Below are 18,920 nucleotides of genomic sequence, written 5' to 3' on the forward strand. Positions count from 1 at the left end.
TAAAATTCTTAAAGGTAATATAAAAAATAAGGTGTAAACAAATATTTATAGATTATTTGTTCTTTTTCTTCATATGGGCTGCTCCTGCATAAACCTGCTTTTTTTTTTTTTTTTTTTTTTTTTTGGTTTTTCAAGACAGGGTTTCTCTGTGTACCCGTGGTTGTCCTGGAACTCGCTCTGCTGACTAGACTGGCCTCAAACTCAGGAGATCTGCTGACCTCTGTTTTCCAAGTACTGGGATTAAAGATGTGTGCCACCACCGCCAGACTTAAACCTATTATTTTCAAATTTAAGAATTTTCTCATAAAAGTTAATGAACCATGCACTTTGGCACACAATGTTTTTGTAACCTTCCTCAAGCATTCTATGTTCTATTCAGGTTACTTAATAGAGCGCTCTAGTATAGTAAAAAGCATTACACTTAAAAGCCCCTGGGGGCAGAGAGAGTGGCTCAATGGTTAAGAGAACTGGTTGTTCTTGAGGAGGACCCCAGGTTCAATTCCCAGCACCTACATGATGGATTATAACCATCCTTAACTCCAGTTCCAGGGAACCTGATGCCCTCTTCTGACTTCTGATGGCACCAGGCACACTTGGTGCACATGTAGGCAAAAGATTCATACATATACATTAAAATTTTAAAATCTAAAAATATATAATTTTTGTTTTTTTAATATTTTAATTTTCAAAAATGGCATTTTCAATTCTTTAAAAAATAAAAACAAAACAAAACAAAAAAACCCTATGTATGGTTTGGCAAGACGGCTCAGCAGGAAAGGTCACTTGCCACTAAGCCTGATTACCTGAGTTCAAATCCCCAAGTTCAAATCCCCAAGACCATATGATGGAAGCAGAGAACCAACTCAGTTGAGCAGTACTCTGACCTCAACAACAAAGCATGACTAGCACACATGCACACAGTAAATAAATACAACAAGGACTTTTTAAGTTAACACCTTGAGATGAGCTTAATACACAGTGCATTTAAATGAAATTCACTGATTTTAAAAGGTTTCATTAGTCAGGCGTGGTGGTGCACACCCTTAATCCCAGCATTCAGGAGGCAGAGGCAGGAGGTAACTGTGAGTTGGATGCCAACCTGATCTACAGATCTAGTTTTAGGACAGCCAGTAACACAGAGGAACCTTGTCTCAAAACAAAAAAAAAAGAAAAAAGAAAAAAAGAAACAAAAAAAGGATTCATTTTTAACCCTTCCCACATGTAAATACATTTGCCTACAAAAGTGAAAATACTTGGGTACCAGATAGAACATTTACTTTTAAAAAAAAAAAAAAAAAAAGAAGAGCCAGGCGGTGGTGGCGCACACCATTAATCCCAGCACTCGGAGGCAGAGGCAGGCGGATCTTTGTGAGTCTGAGGCCAGCCTGGGCTACAGAGTACACAGAGAAACCCTGTCTCCAAAAACCAAAAAAAAAAAAAAAAAAATGTTCTTTGGTGTATTTATTCAATATCAATTCAAAATTTATTCAGTATCAATTCACAGGCAATCTCCAGATACTTTCAACTATTAGAGAATTAAAAACATTAACAAATGCTTCATAAATAGCAGAAATTAATGGATGAAAACCAGTGACATGCTCAAAGGTACCATTATTTTTAATTCAAATAACCTAAGCCATTAAAAACCTATATCCTAATCCCAATTTTTAGTAGTAGCCAATGTGTATATAGTTTCAAAACAGAAAGACTTGAAAATAAAGGAAAAATAAAAAATAGGAGGCTAAAATAAGGATATTCTAAAAGGAAAAAATGAATGGGCAATATATATGTATGTATGTATATTGTATATGTATGTTTGTTTTTAATATGCCAGGTGTGGTGGCACATACCTTTAATCCCAGCACTCAAGAGGGAAATCTCTGTGAGTTCAAAGCTAGCCAGATCTACACAGCAAGTTCAAGGCCCAGCCAGGACTATACAATGAGATTCTGTCTCAAAAAAAGGAATGGAACATGGTGGCTTCATACCTATAATTGCAGCACTCATGTGGATGAAACAAGAGATCCTTGAAAGTTCTAGATAACCTAAACTACAGAGTGAGAACTTGTCTTCAAATAAAACTAAGGCCAACAACAACAACAACAAAAATCATTTACTGTCTTCTAACCAAAGTATCTGTTTACAAATAGTTCTTGCATGAGTGACTTCAGCATAAACAGAACAGTCAAATCTTAAGATCCTAACCTATGATAGGGGCTAGTGAGATGGCTCAGCAGTTAGGAGCACTGGCTGCTTTTCCAGAGGACCCAGACTTGATTCTTAGCACCCACATGGCAGCTCAGTATTGTCTCTAACTCCATTTCCAGGAATCTGATGCCATCTTCTGGCCTCCATGGGTACCAGGGACACATGTGGGGCACTGATATACATGTAGGCAAAACACTCATACACATAAAATATAAAAATATTAAAAATCCCAACTTACTTGCTTTCTTACAAAAACATATTTTTACCTCCACATAAAAAGTAACTAAGAAAATAGAGATTGCTTTTCATAATAAATTTTGGGGTTACCTGCTGGCAATGTAAATGTTACAAGGTCAGTCAGAAAATAGCAAGCAAAATCTCCCTTTCTCTGGTGAAGAGAAGCAGCTATTTCTCTCCGGATTTGTTCTGTCAGTTCAGGACACACCATTGCTGGAATACACTTTGCTGCTTGTTGAGATACCTTAAATACAGAAAGAAACTTCCTTCTGTATCTTATTTATCATGAACAGAAACAAAATACAACAGCACTTAAATGAGTAAAATTTCCCCCAAATTCTTTTTTTTTTTTAAATCTTAAATATACTACTTGGTATTATTTCCTTTGCCAGTGGACATGTATATCATTGGGGCAACTGTTCAAAGAACAGTTATTAAATGCAGAATGGCAACAAATGGTACAGATTCCAACTAGCATTCCAGTTGTACTTAATGTGTGGCACAGGGAATGAGGGTGCATAATCACTAGGAAGTCTGTGGTGGGAAGATCAGGAGTAAGAAGAGGCCAGCCTGGGCTACATCTCAAGCCCCCCTTTCCCCCGCCCCCCCAAAAAAAAAACTTCTATGGAAACTCTTTAAATCACAGAAAGGATATCTGTTAGTAAGTGGCATGGACACTGAGTGAGCCAGTCAGCTCTGTTCTCTGTTGTTAGATCTGGTGAGAAAAAGCTAGCTAGCTATCACCTTACTTTTTAAAAGCCTCCTTCCTACCATAAATGGGACCTGGAGCAGCATGTCTTATAGTAAGCTACTGAAAGTGTGTTTTGCTAACAATGTCATCTATGCATTACCGCTGTTAAAGGAGCCAGAGATGTTAGCTCCGCACAATTAATACAGCTATAGGACTCTTTATTTTGATTTTATCAGATTTCACTGACTGCCAGTAACTATGAAAATTTTCACTACATTCTAGCTCTATGAACTCAGAAACTCAAAGTTCAAGTAACTGAAAATCAGGAATCAATTATCAGGTATTATCCCAATTACTATTTGTCAGAGAACACTGCTAACATGAATACCCAAAATTCTTTTTAAAATAACAACACGGAATGAACTCTGAATACATTTCAAGAGAAGCGTGAAACATTCCCTTCACCACCATCCTCAAACCTCAAACCATCCTCCCTTAGGCCAGTTGTACTTAACCTGAAGTCCAAGTACTGGGAAAGATCCATGGAGTTCACTACATAAGAATCTTTCATTTTCCTTGGCCAATGGCCTTAACTACAAGGCATTTTCTTACAATGAACATGATAGCACATTGTCTCTAATTTTCAGCACTCAGGAGATGGAAGGTTGTAAATTCTAAGCCAGAATCAGCTACTCATGCAAACATTCTCTCCCCCCCCCTCTCGTTTTTTTTTTTTTTTTTTTTTTTGGGGGGGGGGGGGGACAGGGTTTCTCTGTGTAACAGCCCTGGCTGTCCTGGAACTTGCTTTATAGACACGGCTGGCCTGGAACTCACAGAGATCCACCTGCCTCTGCCTCCTGAATGCTGGGATTAAAGGCGTGTGCCACCATCACCTGACCAACACACAGACATACACTATCTTATAAGTCACAAATTTGGTTAACTATTCTGATAGCTAGATTTCCATTGTTTTGTTTTGTTTTTTCTTCACAAAAAGGCCATTTTTCTAGGAGTTCATAAGTCCTACCTATCTACCAGGTCCATGACACAAAACTTAATGAAAATCTGTCCCAGACATATATCCTACAATCCAAAAGAACTTGGTTCCGTGCTTTTTCTATAGACATACCCTCTTATATAAGATTCACACCCTATCTTTCCACTCTCCCTGATGGTAAATTTCCCTTCCCTGAGTCTACCCAACCTCTTCCCCTAATGTCACTGGAATCTTGCTAAAGTAACATAATGGCTAGCCAATAAAATCAAGTTTTCATCTATCTTGCATATTTTTAATCCCCATACAATATCTGTACATAATGGTTCCCAGACAATGGTAATCTTGAATTATCAATTTATATACTTATAAAAAGTATACTCAAGAAGATGTGTAGTGACAAAAATTGAATACACAATTATCTGACTTTCTGTACTTTTATTCTATTTCTCTTATAGTGAAAAATAAAGTTTCTTAACCGAATAATAATGTCATATCTTTGGGATCATATATCCAGAGATATAATTCCTTATACCTTCATAGTCTACTTAACTCAATTCTCCACCAAGCTTACTTCACATGCTAAGTTCTACTCCCTCTCCAGAAATCTGAGGAAATGGAATTTGGGGTATACCTCTTTTGGCAGACTGCTTGCCTTGCATGCACAACATAACCCTAGCACAACATAAACCAGGTGTGGCAGGGTTAGAAAGTCAAAGTTATCCTCAGTTTCATAGCAAGTTGCAAGCTAGACTGGGATACTTACTATCCTATGATGGGAAGAAGGCAAGGCAGAAAAGAAAGAGCAGGAGCAGAGGGACAAGGAAACTTGATGAAATGTGACTTGCTAAGCAGGAAGGGAAGATACCTCCCAAGCTCTTTCCTATGTACTCAAATGGTCATTTACTCACAATATACAGAAATACCCACTCATTTCTCCACTTCTCTAGAAACTCAATAAAGGAAGAGTCAACATCCTTACAATTCTATCCTCCTGAGCCACAGAGCTTGGCACATAGCATAGGCACTAAATATTTCTTAGTTGAATGAATGAATGTGTGTTTTAATCAAACCTAATGAATGACTCAGGTATTATGGAGAAAAGTCCTGCTTCAAAAGGCTATATGGCTGAGGGCAGTGGTGTACATCAGTAGCTCCATCAACTCAGGAAACTGTATGCATATGTATTTCAAAGCTAGATGTTGTATGTATAGGGGATCACGGCCAGCCTAGGCAACACAGTAGTACCTCATCACAAGAAATGGGCAGTGGTGGCACATGCCTTTAATCCCAGCACTCAGGAGGCAGAGGCAGGTGGATCTCTTAGAGTTCCAGGTTGGCCTGGTCTACAAAGCAAGTTCTAGGACAGCCAGAGCTGTTACACACAGAAACTTTGTCTCAAAAAACAAAACAAAAACTGTGAATGTGAGTGTGTGTGTGTGTGTGTGTGTGTGTGTGTGTGTGTGTGTGTGAGAGAGAGAGAGAGAGAGAGAGAGAGAGAGAGAAAGAGAGAGAATTGGTAAGACAGGCCTACAATCTAAGCACTTGGGAGATGGGCAGAAGGATAGGAGTTCAAGTAGTAGTCCTTGGCTACCTACAACATTCATCCTCAGTTAATGAGACCCTGTCTTTTAAACAAACATGTTGCACAAATCTCTAATCGGTCTTATTAAATAAAAAACTCAAGAGCCAGGTATTGGGGTGAACGCTGAAAGATCAGAGAAACAGAACAAGCCACAGCTAACCTCACCTGGCCAATTCCTCAGCTGATCTTGTTTCCTCAAACTGGAAGCCTCTGTGTCCTCATCCGAATGGATCTTAGCTGAGCTACTGCTAAGAGCCTAAAAGCTTAACAGCTTCTAGTTCCTGGTCCTCACACCTTAATATACCTTTCTCTTTCCTGCCATAACTTCCTGGGATTAAAGGCATGTGTCTTTCCCAAGCAAGACATGAGATCTCAAGTGCTGGCATTAAAGGTATGTGTCACCCATGCCTGGTTGTTTCCAGTGTGGCTTTGAACTCACAGAGATCCGGATGGATCTCTGACTCCAGAAGGCTAGTATTAAAGGTGTGTGCCATTTTCTGGTCTTTATGTCTATCTAGTGGCTGTTCTGTTCTCTGACCCCAGATAAGTTTATTAGGGTGCACAATATATTGGGGAACACAGTATCATCACCTTTCCCCTTTTTTGTCTAAAATAAAAAAAGCTTATAACTAATGTAAGAAAAACTATATCCTATAAGTATATACAATATATACAGTCAAGAATTACACTGGAAGCTTGGAAGCTGCAGCGTGATGAGATAAGGTTAGCTGGTATCTATTCCTATTTCCCTGATCTCTAAGTCTTTCACCCTTATATTTGGCTCCGTGGTTTTTTTGTTTGTTTGTTTGTTTGTTTTTATTTAATAAGACCGCTTAGAAATTCGGCTACACAAACAAACAAAACAAAAACATCTACCACACCAGGGAAGGAGTACCATTTAAAACACAACTGAACGGGCTAGAGTATGAGATGGCTCTGTAGTTAAGAACACTGAGGACATAGGTTTGTTTCCTGGCACCCACGTGACATCTTGCAATCAACTCTTAACTCCAGTTCCAAGGGGATGTGACACTATCTTTGGCCTTCAAGGTCACTGCACTCATATTGTGCACACACATACATACAAGTAGGCAAAACACTCACACACTAAAAATAAAAATAAATCTTAAAACTATTAAAAATCTCTTAAATTTAAAACGATCTTTAAAAGCAAGTAAAAAAGTTTAAAACATGTAAGAATAGTTTTGGGAAATGTTGTAACATTAATAACAAAAAATTAGGACTGAAGATAAAGCTCAGTGGTAAAGCACTTGTCTAGTATGTACAAGGTCCTATATTCAACCCACAGTACAGCAATAAAAAATAAAAGTTAAAAAAAAAAACAAAGAACTAAAGAACCCCTTTCTTCAATATAAAAGAACATTAAAGCTGGTAACAGTTCAGTGATAACATATTTACCTAACACATACAAGCCCTGGGTTCAATAACCAAAATGCCACACTTACCTCTGTAAGCAGTATTGCTAGCATGTCCTGCCTCTGAAAGCGTATGGCCAGGTGTACCAGAGTGTAGCCAACATCAAAAGCAGAAGGTCGGTTCAGCAAGCGTACTTCATCTGCAGTGAGCTGGCGTGCAATGTCTCCTCCTGATGACTTGTATGCTTCTATGGCTGCTAAATCACCTTCCACAACCCCTGAAACAAGTACCAAGATAGAAAAGCACTTAAATCTATTTTTCTTCAAGACATACAGGTGAAGCAACCACACTAAACACTTGAAACAGTCCTTTGTACTTCTTGGATCCTGGGGCATCATTTACATGTCCTAAAGAAAATAAGAAAAATTAGTATTTTCCTACCATTTCACATTTTCTTTCCGGAACTAGAACTGCCTGGTTTGGCACTTACCATCATGACTAGGCTCCAAACTTTGGCAGGCTTTAAAGAACTATTAGAATAGAGTAAATGAATTAAAAATGAATAAGGACAACCCAGTTTGAAAAACTAGACATCATTGAAGAAATGAGCCATTATTGTCTTGCATTCATCCTGACAGCAAAACCCAGAGATACACATGTGCTTCCAGTTGGTGTTTGGCTATTTTTAAAGCAGAATAAAACAAACACTGAGCTTTCTACAGAGCTGTGTAGCTCTAAAATAATTTTCATTTTAAGTAGAAATTGGCAGCATTTTGAATTCAGAATCTCCCACAGTCAAGACTTCCTTATACACGTTACACATTGTTCATACATAGCTGAATGTGTCGGTTCACAACTGTAATTGCAGCACTCCACTTGGGAGTTAAAGGCTGGAGGGCATAACAAGCCTGGGCTACACAGTGAATTCCAGGCTAGCCTGTGTTAGAGAAACAATGTCTCTAAAGAAAGTGGGTGGTGTACATCTTTAATCCCAGCACTTGAGAGGCAGAGGCAGAAGCAGCCAGATCTCTGTAAGGTCTACCTGGTCTATATAGTGAGAGAAAGAAGGGAAATGATAACTGTTAAAATAAAACGTGTACTACATGATTTTAAATATGCTAAAAAAAAAAACAAAACAATTAGGAGCAGGAACATAAAATAACACTTTTTTCAAAGCCATAAACCTTCCATTCCCATTAAATCATTTTATTACCTTAACACAAATTAATGTTAAGACAGTAATTACTGAACAATATGGATAATAAACAGCCTGGGGGAGCACATTAGCTTTCAATAAATACAGTAAAACAAATTATCAGGCCAACTGTTTTTCAGTGTTTCCTAAGTTATATCAGAAAAAAATATATATATCTTCCGAGTAAAATGCTAAGATGAACTAAAAACAGTCTTAGTGTATTTTTTTTTTAAGATTTATTTATTTATTATGTATACAGTGTTCTGTCTGCATGTGTCCCTGCAGGCCAGAAGAGGGCACCAGATCTCATTACAGATGGTTGTGAGCCACCATGTGGTTGCTGGGAATTGAACTCAGGACCTTTGGAAGAACAAACAGTGCTCTTAACCTCTGAGCCATCTCTCCAGCCCTTAGTGTACTTTTTAAAAGGCATTGTAATTGCTGTTTTGAATTAGGAATTGAGAAAAAGACACTCCTTATACCTGGTATAACTAAACAGTCCTCTCTTTATTAAAGACAACCAATCTTAAAATTGTCCATTTAATTCCCACACTCACTGGATGTCTGTTGTGTCCTCAGTACTCTGCTAAAGCAATATAAGCACAAAAGACAGTAAGTATATGATGCCTATCTTTCCCCAAATCCTTTTAAATCATGTCTGTGAGGCATGAAGGTCAGCTTTAAAGGTTTTCAAACTCTTAAGAGTAATGGATCTTTTCTGCAAATCTAAATCTCCACCCACCCCCCAACATTGAAATACAAATTTTTCAGGTTGAGGGCTCACAAGAAAGTAGACATGAGAATGTGGGCTGTATAGTCACAGTTCTTAAGTGTCTCAGGCAAGAGGATCCTGTGAGCCCAAGAGCCTAAGTAACAACAGTGCAATTTTCTAACTCAAAACAATAAATAAAAACACACTATATTGGGGCTGGAAGTAGAGCTTGCTCCATGGTAGACCTTTTTTGCCTAGCACATATTGAAGACCTAGGTTCAATCCCAACACCATAAAAACAAAACCAACTGTAACCCTCATGTTATTAACTAAGAATGCTTCTTACAGAAATTTAGTTTGTATTTTGGGTCAATACATTGCTTGCCACACAGTCCAACTATAAATCAGCCCTAATCCAATTTAAACATAAAGGCTTCAAAACATCCTTGTGAAGAAAAGTACCCTAGAAGTCACCAGGACCAAACTGTAGTAGAGTTAGCATAAGACAACATAACATCTTCCTGACACACAAAGCTCAAGAACAGACATAAGTAATGCTACTTACTAAAATCGTCAATCATTACAGAGTTTTCTATTTTTAATTATGTTCAAGTATACAAAAAGTCGAGAAATAATTTAATGTAATTTATATTATTTAGAACTGGGTATACCCACCCCCCATCTCCTTTTGTTTCTGTAGGTGTTATTTTATTATGTTTGCTGGGGCCTCACAATGCAGCCCAAGTCTAGAACTCACTATGTGCCAAAAAATGACCTCAAAGTTGAGACAATTCCACTACCGCAGTCTCCCAAGTGATGGGACTACAGGCATGTGCCACCACATCCCATGCTACAGTGTTTCTTTACAAAGACAACTGTTTTCCCTTCAGGCCTATCAGAGCCAGAACTAGGGCTGGAGTTAATCCAGTGATAGAGCACATATCCAGCAGTGGTGGTATTGTGTTCCCTGAAATATTGTGCACCCTAATAAACTTATCTGGGGTCAGAGACAGAACAGCCACAATATTAAACATAGAGGATAGGCAGTGGTAGCACGCGCCTTTAATCCCAGCACTTGGGAGGCAGAGCTAAGCAGAAATCCATGTGTTCAAGGATACAGCCTAGCATGGTGACTCACGCCTTTAATCCCAGAAAGCAGCCTTTAATCCCAGGGAGTAATAGTAGAAGGCAGAAAGATATATAAGGCGTGAGGACCAGGAACTAGAAGCATTTGGCTGGTTAAGCATTCAAGCTTTCAGGCTTCTAGCAGCAGTTTAGCTGAGATTCATTCTGGACTCAGAGGCATCCAGTCTGAGAAAACAAGACCAGCTGAGGAATTGGCAAGGTGAGGTAGCTGTGGCTTATTCTGATTCTCTGATCTTCCAGTATTCAGGCCAATAACTGGCCTCAGGTTTGATTTTATTAATAAGTACCTTTAAGATTCATGCTATATCCAGCAATTGAAAGGCATTGGGTTTCATCCCCAACATGGGAAGAAAAACAATGCATCTCTGCACCTTTTACAGATTTTTGGCTTAAAAATCTAAAAATATTATCTATTTATAAATACATATTACACATAAAATGCTCCAAGTTCTACAAGTAGAAGCTTGATCAACTGACCTGAATAGACAAAGAGGAAGATCTGTGCATATGTATACAGATGTACAGGCATGCAGGAAATTTCTGTGTGTTCAAATACTTTTTTCCCCCAAAGCACAAATATGAGGCAATCTAAAGGTAAATATCAAGTGACTCCTTTCTTTGGTTTGGAAGATGGGAAGATGCTCTACATCACTGCCTTTACTCTTTAGCTAAATCTCTGTACAGCTGATGTCTTGGAAGTCCTTAAGAATTCATTTCCTCACTAATGTTTCTGAAGAATGTCTGAAATTAGCGCTGGCACATGGGGTGGGAAGAGCAGACCAGCTAGCACACTGAACTGTGCAAACCACACCTGGGACTACAACTGACACTACCGCCTGCCTGTCTTCAAAGTATCCAGAACTTCAAATGCTGACCTCCATGTTGTATGTATCACACCTCAGAAAGCTGAATCACATACACAGAGCCAGTCAGAATTTTCATTTGATTTGAACATCAAAAATACTGAATTCTCCGCTCCCAGTCTTTGTTAAACTCAAGTAGGAACAATGCTGTTGTTCCCCAAAACAAAGACTGGAGACAGATGGAGGAGGCAGAAGAATAAAACTCCAACCTTCCCAGCACACAACTGACACAAAAAGGAACAAAACACCTCTTTTTAATAACACTTACTGTCTAATACTTTGGGAATATGGATATTGTATTCATTAGCCTAAAAGCTCACAGCTTTAAGCCGGGCGGTGGTGGCGCACGCCTTTAATCCCAGCACTCGGGAGGCAGAGCCAGGTGGATCTCTGTGAGTTCGAGGCCAGCCTGGGAAAGGCACAAAGCTACACAGAGAAACCCTGTCTCGAAAAACCAAAAAACAAAAAAAAAAACAAAAAAAAAAAAAAAAAAAAAGCTCACAGCTTTAACAACTGTTAAGTTTATTACAGATCAAAGTTCATGAGAGCATCATGAAACTGTCCAAGTTTTGTTAAATTTTACTACATAGTGCTCAAAAAGAGCTACTGATCAAACTTAGAGTTTCTTCACATCAATTTTCACTGTAGGTTTGATATTTAAAAGGACCTGGCTTGTGTCATATAATTAAACTTTAGCCACCACATTTTTTTTGCTTAGGGAGGAGGAAAGTATTACAATCACAAAGATGTCCCCTAGCTCTTTACATGCTTAGTAACTTCATCAAGGATAAAAGAAAGAAAAACCAAAGCCCAGGAAAGCAGGAAAGGGCAGCACATAAATGTTAAAACCTTACTTCACAGAACAAAGGCTGGGGGTGGGGGAGTTGACCCATTCTAAGAGAAGAGGCAGGTAGGATCTATGATCACTCACATCATCTCCAAAAGTAACTGAAGCACCTTAGTATTCTTTAACAAACTTACGCTGTGTATTCTATCTTGCCCCTCCTCCTCTGTATTATTATAAAGGTAAATAAAGACAACTGGAAGCACTCTGAGACTAACTCCAAACCAACCAGCAACCTAACACTGACCCACAGTATCATTATACATTCAAAATTAGCTAACTATTGGCAATTAGAGGTAAAGAAAATGTTAATGTACTTCTTAAATTGTGTAGTCTTTAAGTAAATGAAAGCATATAGCATATTACTAGCTACCCAATAAAATCTTTAAGAGGCAGCTGCAGCAGGAAAGCTCCTATCATGATGTCCTATATATTGGGCCAGAGTGGAGCTTAACAGATTTTGAAGCCACAGGTCAAAAACTCACTGGGGACTTCACAGCTACTATGGAACTCCATTGGTTAGCATTTGGAGCTGGCTCATTAGATGTTTAGATAATAGACTTATTTTTCCCCCATATATGGCACAGTTTTCAAAGTTTTGCCTTATTTTCCTTTATGATATAAAATCATAAGGGTAACTAACTTTGAAAAAGATGCCAAATGGTAAAAAAAAAAGCCAGGACTTACCTGAACCCACATGGGCCAGCTCAACACTACCCTGGAGTTCTATGGTAGCTGTGTAACATCACAGCATGGTTTATGCTGTGGGGTCAGGGTGGACCTGGAGACAGCAGGCACAATTTCAGGAACCCTTAAAGAGAAAAGTTAGTTTTAAATGGTAGTGTTCAGAATGTCCTGAAGGATGGTCAGCAGAAAGATACACACGTGGCTGGTTGTATTGTCTAGGCAGTTTCCTCTACCTAAGGCTTAAATTATTTAATTGATTTTGGGTATTAACAAGAAAACTATCCCACTCAGTAACCAATTTTAAAAAAAAAAAAATCCTTGTATAATTTATAATCATAAACCTGGGCTCAAATATTTGCAAGGAATTTTTAATACTCAAATAAGAGTTGTATTTTTTGTGAGTATGCATGTGTGTATGTACATATGCCTACAGAAACCAGAAGAAAAGGTCACTGAGCGCCCTCTCAATCACTCTCCACCTTACTGCTTTGAGACAAGGTCCTTCACTGAACCTGAAGATAGACTGGCAAGCCAGCAAGCCCACAGTCCTGCTAAACAGAAGATGGGTTACATGTTTGCAGCCACGCCTAGCTTTTTACATGAGTGCTGGAATCTGAACTCAGGTTCTCACGCTCACACAGGAAGCACTTTTACCCACTGAGCCATCTCTCCAAGATGAAAAGCTGAATTATGTTTTAAAGCCCTTAATATTTTTAACCATGCCTTCACATAGGCACAAGCACAGACAACTACAGAAATAATTTGAGCAGACCAAACTGTCTCCTAGTTTCATTTTTCACACTATAACCAAAGGTAACAAGCTCAGCCAGCCATTTCTATTCTAGAAGTGTCTCAGAACAGTGACCTTTCAAAAAACAAGAAATCAGAAATTGAAAATAAATTGTTTTTATTATTCATTTGTATTTTATGAGTGTTTTGCCTACATGCCTAAATGCATGTATCCTATGTACATGTCTGGTGCCAGAGGAGGCCAGAAGAAGGTGTTGAATCCCCTGAAACTGGGGTTACAGATGAGAGTGAGTGTTGGGAACTAAACCCAGGTCCTCTGCAAATGCAGTAAGTGCTCTTAAGCACTAAGTCATCTCTCTAGCTCTGAAAATAATTGCTTAAATCCAATTATATTTAGTTCTTAAAAGATGAAAACTTTTTTTTTTTTTTGAGACAGGGTCTCATGCATCCTAACACACTACACATCTGGAAACCTTGAACTTTTGATCTTCCTACCTCTACTTCCCAAGACTTGAAATCACAAGCATGAGCCACTATGCCTGGTTTGTGTGATATCCCACTAAAAGGGATGTTGGGCAGGCATTCTTCTAACTGGGCCATAACCCCAAGTCCAAAAGATGAAAACATTTTGATCTCTCTCCCACCACTATCCTCCCTCCCTCCCTCCCTCCCTCCCTCCCTCTCTCTCTCTCTCTCTCTCTCTCTCTCTCTCTCTCCCTCCCTCCCTCCGCCCCCCTCTCTCCCTCCCTCCCCCCCCTTTCTCTCTCTCTCTCTGTGTAGGGGGGTGTGGGTGTGTGTATAGCATATGCTGGCCTCTAACTCACAGCAATCCATTTGCCTCAGCCTAGACTTCCAAACGCTAGGAATACAAGCATGGACAACAATGCTAGGCCAAACGTCTAAATTTGATGAAATAACAAATACGCCAGTAAATTATAAACAAATAAAACATGATATATGTATACAATAGAATATTATTCAGTCTTTAAAAGGAAGGAAATTCTGGGGCTGGCAAGATGGCTCAGCAAGTTAAGGGTGCTTGCAACCAAGCCTGACAACCTGAGGACCCACATATTGGAAGAAAAGTGACTCCTGAAACTTGCCCTCTGTCCTCTACCCTCACGCTGTATGGCCCATGGGCACATGCACACACATATACACAAAAAATAAAGTCATTAAAAAATTAAAGAAGGGGGCTGGAGAGATGGCTCAGAGGTTAAGAGCACCGACTGCTCTTATAGAGGTCCTGAGTTCAATTCCCAGCAACCACATAGTGGCTTACAACCATCTGTAATGAGATCTGGTGCCCTCTTCTGGCCTGCAGTCATACATGCTGTACACATAATAAATAAATAAATTTTAAAACAACAACAACAAAAAACTCTGCTAAGCGTTAAAAAAAAAAAAGCTTTAAAAAAATTAAAGAAAGAAAGAAAGAAAGAAAGAAAGAAAGAAAGAAAGAAAGAAAGAAAGAAAGAAAGAAAGAAGAGGCCAGGCAGTGGTGGCGCACGCCTTTAATCCCAGCACTCGGGAGGCAGAGCCAGGCGGATCTCTGTGAGTTCGAGGCCAGCCTGGACTACCAAGTGAGTTCCAGGAAAGGCGCAAAGCTACACAGAGAAACCCTGTCTCGAAAAACCAAAAAAATAAAAAATAAATAAAAAAATAAATAAAAAAAAATTAAAAAATTAAAGAAGGAAACTGACTCATGCCACAACATATGAACCTTAGAAGACTGTGCGCTAACTAGAATGGGCCAGTTACAAAAGACCAAAACACCATACAATCCCATTCATGTGCAGTTCTTAGAGTAGTTAAATTCACAGACTGTATAATGCAGTTTGCTGGGGTGGGAAATAGAGTCCCAGTCTACTGTAATGTAAAATGAAAACAGTCCTGAAGGTGGAAAAGGTGGGTGGCTACACAGCAATGTAAAACTCACACCACTAAGAGTGAGACAAGGTGTGGCGCAGTAGACTGCATGCCAGCATATCCCAGGACTCAATTCCCAGCACCAAAAATTAAACTGGATTAAAATGGTAAAATGTATATGTACTTTACCACAATTAAATTCTAATTTTGTGTTTTGTTTTGTTTTTAAGACAATAAGGGGGCTGGAGAGATGGCTCAGAGGTTAAGAGCACTGATTGCTCCTCCAGAAGGCCTGGGTTCAGTCCCAGCACCCACATGGCAGCTAATAATCACCTATAACTCCAGTTCCAGGGGATCTAGTATCCACTTCTGGCCTCCTTGTGCACTGCACATATGTGGTGTAAACCTCTAAGCAGGCAAAACACTCATATACATAAAATAAATAAATCTTAAAATATAGAGAAAGACAATGATACACAGGCATTATTCAGAGATATTAGAAGCACTGCTAAAATAACTTCACCTCTGCAGTACTCCTCCCTCTCCTAAAAGCAATACCTAACTAAATCTATATCACAGAAAAACCTAAAATTCCAAATTGAGACACATTCTACAAAACTGGAATTTTCAAAAACGTTAATGTCATGAAAAATAATTTTAAAAAACTGGCACTGCTCTAGACTGAAACACTGAACAGACAAAAGAACTGAACACAATGTCATCTGCCTTGATTCAACAGGGTGGGGCAAAGCATTCAGAGGAACTGGTGAAATGTGGACTTCAGTACTCCATTTCCTGTGTAATTATATCCTGTGATTATGTAGGGAAAATATCCTTGTTATTGGGAAATATATGCTAAAAGACTGAGGAGCAAAGTGTCATATGTCTTTGGCTAAAGTGTTTCAGGAGAAACAGGCCAGTGAGAGAGAAGACAGGCACCAAATGTTAACAAAGTAGACAATGAAAAACCATGGCAAGGCTATGTAACCCTGTAACTTCCATACAGACTGTAAAGTTTTTCAGAATAAGCTGATGATGAAAGGTAGATGTCTTCAAAGTAAGACTGGGAATGAGGACAGAAAATAAGAAAAATGATTTTTATCATTTTTTAAAAAGAAGCCCAACTATCAATGCTTGGGTTTTGCTCCCAATATACACAACTTATTTTAATAAGGCTTTTAATTTTGTTTGTTTTAGACTAACACTAACTCTAAGCACATCCTTTCATAGTCCATTATGTAGCTCAGGCTACTCTCCAACTTGTGGCAATCTTCCTGCCTCAGATTTCTAAGTGCTGGGGCTACAAACATATACCACTACATCCAGTCACTGTCCATTTTTAACTAGAGGTCTTTACTAATTTAATGACCTATATATTGTATCATATAATCATATGTATAATCAAGAATCACCAGCACAAGGCCCTGCTTTGAGAAACAGCAGAAAGAAGGTACTGTATCCATAAAAGGCTGGCTGGCTGGCCGGCCACATTTCTTTTCTCAGCATAGGAAGTACAAATTGCTAGTTGGCAAGCCTATGTGATCAATCATTTCTGAAAGCCAGAAAACATGTCTGAAACATACCAAAAGCAACCAGAAGAAAACTGTTAGGGGCTCTATATCTGCCAAGCACCAATCATCAATTTGCCTTATATACTCCATTCCTAGAAGTTTTGATTTTTTTTTCAAACCCTGAGTGTCAAGAAGTATTCAAATATCAAAATAACCTGCCCACCATCAATTAACAGTGAAAAGGAAGGGGGTGTTGTGTGTACCCATACATGTATGTGTTCCCTATTTCTTTAATGATTTCAAAAAATCATGATTTAAAATGCTATTTTATATTCAAAGTTCCAAAATCATAGAAGAAAATCCTTAAACTCTCAAAAAAACTACCTGAAGACAATAACTTCTTTTATAGTGCTAAATATAAACTCCCTGAGATAAGTAAATCCATGAGCAATAATGTTTATAGAGCAAAAGATACTGAGTTGTTTTTTGCTTTTTGTTTTTGAGACAGGGTCTTACTATGCAGCCCTAGCTGGACTGGAACTATACAGACTATGTAGAGACCTTGAACTCACATAGATCCACCTGCCTCTGCCTCCCCAGTGCTGAGATTAAAGGCGAGCAGCCCTACGCCCAGCTAGATGCTGAGCTGCAATAGCTATAACCACACACCCCACATTAAGAGTACAACACAAAGTTAAGCAATGGCATACAAAGGATGCACCGCCAGCATCCTAGAGGCTCATTTTCCTTTTATGGATATAGCACCAAAGATTTGCTACAGGAGTCTGAATATATTTTTGATTCCATTAAAAGTCTTTAATATAATATTTTTGTTCAAAAGGCAGGGATGTCCAGTTTTAAATGTCCAAGACTATTAATTAATAAGATACCAGATATTTTTGTCTGGTTCTGCCTTCATTCATATGTAAAGTAACATATTAAGAAATAGGACACTAAAGCAGAGAAAATCTTTCAGTAGAATATTCAGTTTGGCAAGAATATAAAATCAAAGTTCATCAGGCAGAGTGGCACATTGCCTGTAACCTCAAGGTAAGTGGAAGCATGAGGATCAGGAATTCAAAGTCACCCTCCACTACACAGAAGATGGCGGCAGATCTGGGCATGTACATGAGACTCTGTCCTAAAAGAAGGAATAAAATAAAATAATTAAATTAAAATTCACAGTTTAGCACTCAAACAACCACAACTGAAACCTAACAAGGTAGTGAATGGTTTTATTATTCTTCTCTAAATTCCCAAGAGATGATTTCTAAAGCTGATATATTAGGACAAATGTCTGCTACTGAGCCCACAACATGGAAGTAATGATTGCAAAGCAATTCCTTAAGGAAGGAAGATCTCTAAAGATGGAAAATAAATTTTCCAAATGGTGTATGAGGTATATTGGATGGAAATAAAACCAACACAAGCAAATCAGAACAAACAGAACACAAAACCCCACACAAAACATTAAGTGCAAATAATCTGACTGACCCCTGGATGCTGTGAACTATCAGCAAGAGACAGACTACCCTAGGATACAAGAAGCTTCATACAGACATGTTTATTTTACTGCCTTCACAAAAAGGGCAAGACGCATCAACCATTATTCAAAAGCTCTAGAAACTGATCCTTCTGATCTAGTGCTCGAGCAAACAGAAGTCTCTCCCGCCTCTGCTGTGGGATGTCGTTCTGTATGCTGTGAATATGTGTTGCTCTGATTGGTTGATAAATAAAATGCTGATTGGCCAGTAACCAGGCAGGAAGTATAGGTGGGATAAGCAGACGAGGAGAATTCTGGGAAGAGGAAGGCTGAGTCAGGGATCACCAGCCAGACACAGAGGAAGCAAGATGATAAGGCAGAACTGAGAAAAGGTACCAAGTCACATGGCTAAACATAGATAAGAATTATGGGTTAATTTAAGTGTAAGAGCTAGTCAGCAATAAGCCTAAGTTAATGGCTGAGCAGTTATAATTAATACAAGCCTCTGTGTGTTTACTTGGGGGACATGAGTGAGAGAGATTTGTCCCAACCGTAGGCCAGCTGGGACACAGGAAAACTTGCAGCTACACATCTCTGTACAGAAAAGACTAGCAGCAGCATGTCTCAAGTTAGTTTCTGTACAATGTCTTCCACCAGACAACAAAAGAACTCTAAGCTGCCTAAAAACTGGTACAAACTAAAGATAAATTTTCTGGTTTTGATTTTTTCCAATTAGTTGAGGGCTGGAGAGAGAGCTCAGTAGTTAAG

At 38.8% G+C, this 18,920-nt stretch overlaps 1 protein-coding gene across 3 annotated transcripts in view; it reads right to left on the reverse strand.

Moving 5' to 3' along the window:
• Positions 1 to 18,920, reverse strand: part of Zranb1 (zinc finger RANBP2-type containing 1) — a 59,919-nt gene that overhangs the window by 12,209 nt on the left and 28,790 nt on the right. For all 3 annotated transcript variants that reach the window (XM_059265344.1, XM_059265337.1, XM_059265349.1), the window contains 2 exons: positions 7,182 to 7,369; positions 2,536 to 2,689 (listed from right to left, as the gene is read on the reverse strand). In XM_059265344.1, the coding sequence (XP_059121327.1) occupies positions 2,536 to 2,689; positions 7,182 to 7,369 (342 nt within the window). The remainder of the gene's footprint in view (positions 1 to 2,535; positions 2,690 to 7,181; positions 7,370 to 18,920) is intronic.

The sequence above is a fragment of the Peromyscus eremicus genome, chromosome 1 (genome assembly GCF_949786415.1).
Source record: "Peromyscus eremicus chromosome 1, PerEre_H2_v1, whole genome shotgun sequence".
NCBI classification, from domain to species: Eukaryota; Metazoa; Chordata; class Mammalia; order Rodentia; family Cricetidae; genus Peromyscus; species Peromyscus eremicus.